General features: G+C 37.9%; 1 protein-coding gene across 1 annotated transcript in view; it reads right to left on the reverse strand.

The window, feature by feature from the left end:
* Positions 1–5160: 5160 nt before the first annotated feature.
* LOC101862381 (zinc finger protein 619) overlaps positions 5161–11339 on the reverse strand; it is a 13588-nt gene continuing 7409 nt past the window's right edge. Inside the window, exons 2-3 of the mRNA XM_005110651.3 lie at positions 9551–9697; positions 5161–8477 (exon numbers count right to left, since the gene is read on the reverse strand). Coding sequence (XP_005110708.1) covers positions 5929–8477; positions 9551–9677 — 2676 coding nt within the window. The 5' untranslated portion in view covers positions 9678–9697 and the 3' untranslated portion in view covers positions 5161–5928. The remainder of the gene's footprint in view (positions 8478–9550; positions 9698–11339) is intronic.

Consider the following 11339-nt stretch of genomic DNA (forward strand, 5'->3'; position numbering starts at 1 on the left):
AAGCTTTCCGTTAGTGAAGAAATAGCTGTTTACCTTAAAGGTGGAAGAGGATCATGATATTTTTTTTATCTTGTAATATATTCAGTTAATCATGAGATGCGATGAGACACGAGCACAAAAGGGACAATTATGTAAAAGAGATTTTTTACTAATAGAAAGAAAAAAAATCCAAATGCAGTACGGGTACCGACTGGAAAAAAAAGCAAGACTCAATGAACTCATTGAAAGAAACAAAGTCAAAGAAGATGTAAAAAAATAAGAACATGAAGGTGCTACCTGCATGAATCGTATGCAGTCCACCTTAGCATCTTTCTAGACTAGTCTGTGAGCTGTCCATATGAAGCACTTGGTTTAGTTGACCTATCAGTAGACAAATGCATAAGTGTATACTGTTCATTTTATTAACAATAACTTACCAGTTGTGTGGTGTAATGTAGTAAAAAAACTTCCCAACAATCCATTTTCTTATTAGTGTCATTCCTCTCTTACTTTATCACAAGACAAGATGCAAGATCTGGTATTAAGGCTCCACATACTCCACATCTTCCTTTTGTTAATGCGGCACACACGTAAGTGAAGCCAAACTTTGGCTTTTTCAAACTCAGCTCACACTGTTTACTATCTATGACGGTAATCCTGGAACAAACCAAACATTTGTACAGCTCATAAAAAATAAAACTGGTTTCTGTGCAACATGGATCAGACAGTCCAGTGGTTAAGCGAGTAGAAAAAAGAAAAACAAGATGGTGTTGATCACTGCATGAAGTGGAAAGAGATCAAACTACATGTAACAATCCCACGCTCAGTAATTTGTAGCAGGTCAATATTGGACAATACCTGAAACTCACACCTAACCCACAGAAATAAAATTTTCCATTAAGTTTGCACTAACCTGCTTCCTTTGGTTCAGGAGCTGTATGCTATCATTTGTTCACACTGACACAGAGAGAACAGTGAGTATAATTTCAAGTTCAAGTCTTAATGTGTGTGTAGGCTTGCATTTGTGGGTACAAGAAATTTGCTTTTAATCTATCACAAGTCACATCTAAAGTTAAAGTTAAATATTACACTACTATTACTCAGGACTTTCAGAGGAAAGATTAAGGATAGAAAACAGGGCTGAGTCTATCAGAAAAAGACAGTAGAAGAGTTTTATAAACTGCCCTCCTGTGACATAAGTAGGTAGTCAGGGTCAAAGAAGAAGGAAATGAAACATCATTGAGTATTCAGTGACAGTAAATGTCATTCAGTATTCAGTGACAGTAGTTTATCATTTCTGAATCTCCGATCAAACTTGGACCCACCTATTGCTACTAGATCTACTTGGGATAGAAAAGTATAACTCAAAAACAATGAACCCAACAGAGGAAGTCAAAAGTTAAACTCTCAAAGAAAAAAATCTTGTGTTTGTAGTAAACATTTTCAATCAAACTCGTATTCCAGTTACTGTAATACAGAAGAAATATCAAACAAAAGAGTTTTCTTTTAACCGTTCTGTTATAAATCAGTTTGAAATGGTCATAATAGTCATATGATATTCATATATCATATATAATGAAGGCAAAGTGTCAGTTTTCTGATGTATTGAACATTCAAGGAGGTCAAAGGAGCATCAAGAGTAAAATCAAATAATTTTTGACAAGCAATTTAAATTTCAAAAAGCAAAACAAGACTGCCGGTTGTAAAAACCTCAGCTTCAGTCGAAAGAAATGTTGGTACATTAACCATAAAAGGAGTTTGAATACATTGTACATAGATTAAAAAACATAACGGCATAGTGAAAAGTGGAATAGGAGGTGGGGAATATTACGCAGGCAATGTCATGTGGGGGCCTATTAGCAAAGTCAATCAGGACGAAACACAACACAAAAGATGAAATAAACAGCAGTCCAGTAAGACTATGGGACCCCCCCCCCACCTCCCCCCCAAACCCCTCTTCTAAATGGATATGTTAAAACTGAAATACTGGCAGAACAAAATGTTCATACTATGTCTATAGTGCAGTCAAAAATTGGTGGCGCAACTAATCCTCAAATATCTCTTTAACCCTATCTGTACGCCCTGGAGTCATTTTGTACCTCTGGGGTTGTATTCTTCACATTTTAGAATACTTCTAGAATGAAAGCTCTTTAAAACTTCCAGTGTTTCTCATAAAATCATTTTGACGGACTGCTATGCAAAGCGTACGGATCGGATTAACGAGTAAACTTCTTCTTTGAAAGTGGTGGCACAGAGTTCCCCACGTCATATGGATACGATAGTAAAACATAACGTACGGATAGGGTCAACGGGAGAATCAATGTCATCCGTACTTTGCACAGCAGTTTGTATCAATTTGTCTTTACGTAATCATATTTTTCCACTACAATTTTGGACAAGGGAGAATGAAAATAAATCAATATAAAAGAAAAAAGGAACGACAAATACTGTTGAACTTTTGGAACATGAACATTGGTAAGAATACTCAGAAAGATCATATCTGCGCATATTATTCATAGAAAGCTGTAATTTTGCACCCCTTTCCATTGGGCACACAATTCGTAAAGAAGTTATTCCTCCAAATACAACTTTCTGTGTCTAAAGAAATTCCTTACTTTAAAAAAAATGTTAAGTCTAGGTTTTGTAAGTTGACTGAATAACAGGTATGACTTCTCGTAATTTGGTTATAAGAATAATTTCTAGCTTTCCAGTAACAATGTATCAGCACCAACCAGACTTTTCCAGCTTTTATTTTCGTTTCAATTACAATTCGCAATAACTGACAACGTTCTGATTTCTTTACACTCATAAGTGTCCACACATATTCCCGTCACAAAAACTAAGGATGAATGTGTCAGGTGTCATTATTTTTATTGAATACAAGAAGTTTATCCCTACTCATGTATTTACAGTTTTCTTCTTTTTTTAAAAAATCGCTTATCTTTCCTAGTCGGCTAGTTGTATGCAGGCTGCCACAGACACAGCATGATTCATGAACAAACGCACAGTAACTTTCTCTTGTTTAAAGGTAAAATAAGAGCTAATGCCGAGTGTCTTTTGTTTAAAAAAACAGATTTGCATCTTTCTTCTCTTATAACTTGACAATTACTACTTGTGCAGATTTAAGATTTCTCATGGTAAGAGACATGATATTTGTAGTCGACCTGCTCAGCCATTTTTAAATTAACAATCATTTATTTATTATAAGTATGTAACTGAAATAGGACAAATTGGGTACTCTACAAACAGTTGTCTTTTTGGTTTTAGTAGAGGTGTTACAGCACTTGCAACTGCATGAGGTCATATGAGTGCCAAGGGGTGGATGTCAACAGAGAAGTCCTTACAGGGAATCAGACTTACTCTGCTCACCTCTCTAGCTTCAATAGCACAAAGTCTACCTCGAATATCAAGGCACCCAGGAAATAGTGGGTCACAAGAGTGTGACAAACATACAAAAGAAGTAGAGGAAAAATGACGATAGAAAGAATTAGGAAAGAAAAAGCAATAGTTCCCTGTTGCAGTTCCGGCACAGTAATGAGCATGACATCGATGAAACAGCCCATTTACAATTCTGCTGTGTATAAGTATAAGAACAGGTTAATGTCCCCCCTTTGGGAATGACCTAAAGACACTTCAGTCGGTAGCACCGTCCCGGGGGGGGGGTACAAATAGTTGTCTAGAACAAAAACAAAGGCTCAGAAATTAACCACTCTAATGCAAAATAAATCTCAAGACATTGAGCTTTTAGTACTCAGTATAATTATTTGCAGTGCGGGATGGGGAAGAAGTTATATCGTTTCAAACGTAGACAAAAATGCAAACTTCTTTAGCGACACCGACAAAGTTGCTTCAGGGCTCATAAATCCCTTGACCCCGAGCCGGGTAGCTTCAGCAGTCCGCGGAGTCACACTAACTAAAAAAAGTCGCAGAATCGGGCGAAAAGTGATGCCATGATATATAAAAATACTCCAATCTTCGTTGCATTGAAAAATGGAAGTATTCACAGCATTTCCCACTTCTCATACATTTTGCTTACGTATGTGGCCTACATCAGAGCTCACCAATGACACTTTTGAGTGGTAAAACTTCAGCCCATGTATAATTACGATCTCCTAATAAATGACACGTGAAATTGTGAAGAATTTCTGCTCATACTTTATAATAACTAGCCTGATGAGAAGCAGCAGGATGGTGAGGAGGATACTGCAACAGGAAGGTGCCTCCGTGCGATGCCATCATTTTTGGTTTTATTAGATACTGATAAATATGTGCAATTCTTCAAACAATCTTAATAGATTATAACAAACAACTCTCATTAAAATATAATATAACTTATGATTAAAAGAAAAAAAGAACAGTGTAACCCAAAGAACATATTCAGTAGCGATACGCTGGTGCCAGTGCATTTTGGCTTGAAAATTAACAAAATGTAATCATCCATGGTTGCAGAAACGAAAAAAAAAAAATGTTGTTTCACACCAATAATTACACTAAATGTTCTTAAAACAAGAGTTCCATAAGCATAGTGTCAAGATTAGAAGAAGTAGGACGGACTTGCTTTTAAAAGTGCTATTGTCCCAACTCATAGAACGTAAGCCTTTTAAAATCTGCAGAAACCATTGACTAAAAAATATTTTTTATTAGCATATATATTTAAGAATTTTCTAGAAAACAGCCTGCAGGTGGTCAAAAAAATATTAAACTCTGTTAAGACAAATTGATTAAAGCCAATGTACAAAAGTTGGAGAGTCTATGTTCCATAGTTGAGAAGATATTTGACAATAAGTAGCGCCACGAATTATTGACCGCACTGCAGCCAAACTCATTTTCGAAAGTCAACTTTTCGACATTTGCCAAAATAACCCAAGTGATTTAAAAAGATTTCCCATTTAGACATAGAATTACATGCATGGACATATTGTCTCTGTTGAAAGAAAAAGGAGTGACTCAATTTTGCTTCCTTAACCCTGTAAAGGAGGGTCAAACCAATCAACTTAATTTTCTTGTAACAACAATGATAGACCTTCGAGTATTTTAAACTTTTCATAATGATGCCATTCATTGTCCCCCCCACCCCCGTCCCCCCCCCCCCTCCCTCTTTCACCCATTCCCTTTAACAACATCGATAAGATGAACAATTTTAAAACCGCAATAATTATCTGTTGGATTGAGCATTCTTAGTTTTTTTGTTAGTTTATTTAGCTCACTCACTCCTATCCCTAAGAATTCTCTCAAAGCAAGTTACTGCTAATGAGCTGCTACTGAACTCTTGACATGAATAATATGGTGTTGGGCTTGGGTGAATCCAGTTGCAATGATAAGGTAATGAGGTTGGTGTGTGACTGATTTCTCCTGCTCTCGACAATAAGCTGTAGAAAAAATACATGTCAAGTCAGAATTAGGTAATTTACCTCAGTTCTAGAAAGAAATACTAGTCAACAAAAGAGTGATAGAATACTATCTGCATTAAACATCGCAGGTAAAATATGACAGTCACAGATACATACTGAGCACAGTGTTTCAATCTGACAGAAGATGCAGAAGTAGACAGGCACCATCCTACAAGTTTCACTATGTGATCAAAACTATGTACAGTGGGGGGGAAAAAATAGGGGCTTTGGGGATTAAAATTACACCACTAGAAAAAAAAGCAAAGGAAAGTTGACTGCAAGACAATGACACTGTCAAAGTGAATGAGAGCATAAAATCAGTGGAAAGACAAAAAATAAATCAATAAAGGATTCTACCTTTAACATTGTACATGTAGTAAAAACAAATCTGATGAAAAACTTCGCTAATGATTGTACGCTTTCTTGCATTAAAAATTAGTTTGCAGCACAGAAACACTATCATAAGTTTCCAGTCTCTACAGGTGGCTTCTCTCAACAACATAATAATAATGACAGATAAGGGGTCATCTAAGGGATCATCTATGTCATGGATATGGATTTATACTCTAGAAGGTACTAACAAAGCTAGTTCTTGGCTATTTGCAGTGCCAACCACAGTTCCATCCACTCCTATAAAATATATTGGATGCGAAGACACTTCATCCGGATCTTGCACATCAGCTATTTTATATTGCACTAGGTTCCCATGCTGATCTCTTCCCATATATGTCTGACCAGGTCTTAAAAGCTGAACGACCTCCCCACTATCTGTAATATATTCCAAATTGTTCGGATTTCCCAAAGGAATGTCTAGACTGGAGACTTGCTCTTCCTCTTGCTCCAGGTTTGACAGATTTTCATGCTTGTCACCTACCAAAACTTCAATCATGGTCTGGTCCGTTTCCATCAAACCAGGAGTGAAAGTGGAGTCTGTAACAGCACAGAGCAAGTGACTAGGTGGAGATGAGAAAACATCACTTTGTCCATTCAAAGTAGGAGGTTCCAAGTCATTAGTAGCTGGCTTCACTTCAGCTTCTTGTGAAGATAGTGAAGGAGCTAGGAGCTCAGCAGATACTGGCAATGCTTGAGCATCACACACGGAAGGGGTTGGGTCCTGAGTTGAAAGACCGGGTATAGGCAAAGTGGCATTACGGGCAGAAAGTGAGTGAGTTAGGGGTACTGTGATTGTCTGAGATGCTGGTAAACTCAGGCTAGCATGTATTTTAGCAATGTGTCTTTGAAGGTGATGTTTTTGTCGGAAATGATAGCCGCAGTGAGGGCAGCGGAATTTCCCCTCAGTCGTGTGTGCCCGAACATGAGCTTTTCTCATCACATCAGTTTTGAATCTCCACGTGCAACCAGGGTGCGTGCAGGGGAAGGGGCGGCTGCTATCATGAACACGGCGGTGTTTCTTCAGTGTGGATTTGTCGATGTAGGCGGTACCGCAAATGTCACAGACCACAGAACCGTTTGGGTGGAGTTGTCGGTGGTGGTGAATGGCAGCGCTGTTGTTGGAGACGAATGAGCACTGGGGGCAGTGGTAGCTCTTGGTCTTGTGAGAGCGCCGATGAGCAACTAGCGTGGCCTTAGTTTTGAAAGACTTCCCACATGCATCACACAAATGGGGCCTTTCTGTGTGGTGGGAGGATTGATGGCGACGAATGTAGCGGAGTCGATTGAACACTTTGTGGCAAATGGGGCAGTGATATTTCCCAGGAACATCTTGCCGTTCCACATTCCTGACTCGTCTTTTCGACACTTTTGTTTTCATTGTGCCTGCTAAGTACTCAGACATTTTCATGACTTGAAAATTTTTGTTTGTTTGGCTGTCTCCTTGTTGCGAATCACAATTTTTTATTTCCAAAATTTCATGAATTACAAGCGTATCCTTGTGAGCGTACTTCATGTGCTTGATCAAAGATGGCCGCCAGGCAGTGGAAAATGCACAGTGCATGCATCGAAACTCTGTTCTCTCGTAAGACATTGAATTACCTTTGATATTGGTAGTTCCTAAAAGAAAATGGAAGTCTACCATCTTAGCCTCTTCCACATTATCATCTTTTGAGCTATTAAAGGTTTTAACGTTGCCGAGGGTCCTTTGAGTATCTTTGGTATTTGCTGCTACCTGAACATGTGAGTTAGTCAGCTTACTTTTGCTCTCCGGCACTTCAATTCCATTTTTGGAGTTGAATTCAATTTGATGATGACAAACCTCTAAATTACTTCCTTTCCCTAATTTCGACCCATTCTCAACATCAGCTGAACAAACAGCAGAGGAATACTCTATCTGTACAGGACAATCACTAGCTACATATTGATGAGAAGGGAACTTCACTAAATCGATGTTGGAAACAGCCTCTTTGTCCACTTTATTATGATTAGAGCAAGGAAAAGATGAACAAAAACTGTTATTTTCTTTGGAAGTCAAGCCATTTAAACCAAAATCTTTGCCTTCCAGCTCACCTTGACAGACACTACTTTGACAGCAATGAGAAGATTCTGTACCGGCACATTTAATTGTAGGACAAGATTCATTTTGTTCGATACAGAGGCATGCTTTTACTTCTTTGAAATCAGTATCATTTTTGAGATTATTGTGTTCAGAGTTCACAGTCAAAATGTGGACCTCGGAACAGTCTTCAAGTGCCACTTTGGCCAAAGTGTGAGGTACAGCTCCGGACATACAACTGGCACTCAGGCAGGACTGAGAATCTTCTTGTGTCACAACATCTACAAACAAATTTGGACTCTCATTCGAGCCTGCATTTCTCACAGTAGGTGAGATTAGAGGCGAACATTGAGACTGCAGAGGGTTGATTTTATTGACTTTATTGTCGTTGAATTTCAATATGGCCTTCGGACAGCATCGGGCACTGCACTCCTCTGAAACATATTCTGAGACTTGTGAAGTAATATCTTCAACTGTTTCACACACGGTGAGTGGGTCATTGGGGACCACTGCCAAACTCACGCTTGCCACATCATTAATGTCATGAGCACTGATCTGAATGCAATGTTGCTCATAGAGATGCTTCCTCAGACAAGCCAGGCTAACAAAGGACTCAATACATATCATGCACTCAAGCTTTGTCTCTTTGGCCAGCAGCTCTGAGAATGAATAAGAAAGTAGTAAGAACATTTTTAGAACAAGTATATGTACCTCATGAAAAATAAACACGAGAATATGAATTGGATATACAGTGGTGTCCAAAAGAAACTTGAAAATGTATTCATCCAGTCATTGTTTTAAATTTTTAAAGCATTGTACTACCTCTATTCACACAGCATGCCAATTCAAAGCTAAATATATTCTGCGTCATCTGACACATTAATATTTCATCAACGATAACAGTCCCCCTAGATGTGATCACTCAAAATTAACCTAAAAAACAGACTTGGCAACACTGTGTGAAATCACAGAAATGTAACAGTGTGTTTTCTCTTGTATTGGAGTGTATCAATATTGGTGGAATGGACATGTACTCATGTACTGAATATCAAATGACTGAAGAATATCATTGTCTCTGCAATGAACAAATTTTCAAGTTGCTAATGCATTTTTGCCAATGTATGCAAAACCAGGATAAAATTATTGTTTGATACTGACAGTGCTTTTAAGATCCCAATGTTTCATAAATAATTCAGGAGCAAAAAGATGGGTATAATCTAGAGTTTCAACCTTTTCTTTACCTGTAAACTGTTACTAGGGTCTTTTTTCTATTTGTCGGTTCAAAATAAAAAGAGCATTGTCCTCAAGGTATGAAAGTCATTTTTAAAATAAAAATTAGTCTTTATCATTTTATAAAAATGGACTTCTTCTGCTTTGAGAAACTGAAACCTCAGAAAAAAAGGCAAATTTCTCTTTGACAGCAAGATTACTCCAAGATTAAATTCTCAAACAAACGTTTTTAATTTCTGAGAGCAAGTCCTCTCATGGCACTGGCAAAAGTATTTAACCAGGGCACTCTTCTGATGTATTAAGACTTGTAAAGTGCTTCTCAAGACTATTGGGAAAAAAAAGTATAAATTAACATTTTTCTATAAATCACAGTGACCTGGTACGAGAAAAATATTTTAATCAAATGCAGCTTGAAAACATTGAATACAATTTTTTAAAAGTTTTTCCCAACTCAGTGCCCAACTCAGTTACACAGTGCCCAGCAAATCAGTAGCTAGATTACCTTTATGCTGCAACTTGTGTTCCATAAACATGGTAAAATTATGGAAAACCTCCTGGCATAGCCCACAGCTGAACTGGTCCATGCAGTCTCTCATAGCTCTGGGACTAGAACTCATCTCACATGACATTCAAAACTGGTCACCGAGGTCTGCAGAACAAAATATGACAAATGCAGCTTCCTAAATGACACAGTGCAGGACACGAACCGCTAAAGAACTAGTTTTGCTTTCACATCATATAAATGTAAAAAATGCAAAAGTGAGGCATCTTCATGAAATGAGGTGCTCATCGAAATAATGAAATCGAAGAAATCAGCATTTTTCCTTTGGTTTGGTAATTCTTATCCTAATTCTAGTTTTTTTCTCATCTCCTTTTATGTTCATTTAAAAACACATTTCTGTTTTCGTTTTACGGAAAAATGTTACCAAGGACTCATCACATGCTATTGAAGTCTACAAACTTGGCGGCCATTTTCTCGCTGATTTTACCTCTGAAACATATAGGCATTCGCCAGCTCCTTCAATCACAAATATCTGGACTCTTATTTGAAATAGATGGGTATTTTTTTTTTCACCGAGAGCAAGACAGATGAACAAGCTTTAACTATAACTATACATTATGCTAAAAAACTGACCAGCACCTGATTCCATCATGTCGAGACACATACAGTCAAACCCTCTTATACCACCTACCTTGGGAAGAACATGAAGCTGGCAGTACAGCGGAGCTGGCGATACAATGAGTTTTTCATGCCCTCTGTTAAATACTGTACAAGCAGCACTGACTGCCCGATGTCAAGGCCAAGGGAACTTATTTACCAATCACTAGATGAAGTAATGAGTTATCTCCCTTCGATCTATTACTTAGACTTGAGCCTCTCACTAAATAAAAGACCCTAAACTTTTTCGATGTCCTTTAAAACCCAAACCTATTTTTTGTGAAAGGGGAGATACCTGTCTTGTTAATGCCAAAAAATTATCTAAACCTTGTTATGCCTTGTATTTGTTAACATAAAGGATCATTCCCAAGTTCAAAGTAGTCAAACTTACGCAGACAGCCACCTCTCTCAAGACAACCACCTGTAGAAACCGCCACTTCCCATCTTTCGTTTTTTCTATAAAAGGCATTGCCCAAGATGACAATCTGTTCAACGTGGCCCAGCTACTGTATTTTATAAACCAACAACCCCACAAACCTATCCAAAATGGCACCGCAAGTCTCTCATTCCCTAGAGTGTTACCTTAAATTGCATTTATATTGACCCCTGACGCTATGAAAGAGCCCTATGAATCCATTTACCTCTGTCATTTGATACCAAAATTGACTTTTTCTGGCTGTCAGCTACTGCCGTGGAGTACCTTAATTCTTAGGATACTCCTCATACATCACTTTTGCGCTGTTTTGGATATGATCAACCCTACTCATTCCCTGTGTGGTCCATCACTATCATTTCCTGAATAAATGAAAAGCTCCCCCCTCTTTCATTCGCTTCTGTCCAGACTGGTTAATTTTTTTTTTAGACCTCTAAAATATTCTAACGGCACAAGGGGAGGACATACCAGGAAGGTAAAATTTTACTTTCATCCTCAACACAGACATACTTTTTATTATACCTAACCCGCCCTATTTTTGGGCTTCAGAACACATATGACATGTATGGCCACTAAAATCGTTGCAAATAAATTGTTTTCTAGAAAATCTTAAACCTGCTAACAACAGCAAAATATAAAAAAACATATAAAAGAAATACAAACAAGGGGAATGCCCCCTTAAGAAACAACCCCCCCCCT

The sequence above is a fragment of the Aplysia californica genome, unplaced genomic scaffold (genome assembly GCF_000002075.1).
Source record: "Aplysia californica isolate F4 #8 unplaced genomic scaffold, AplCal3.0 scaffold00924, whole genome shotgun sequence".
In the NCBI taxonomy this organism is placed as follows: Eukaryota; Metazoa; Mollusca; class Gastropoda; order Aplysiida; family Aplysiidae; genus Aplysia; species Aplysia californica.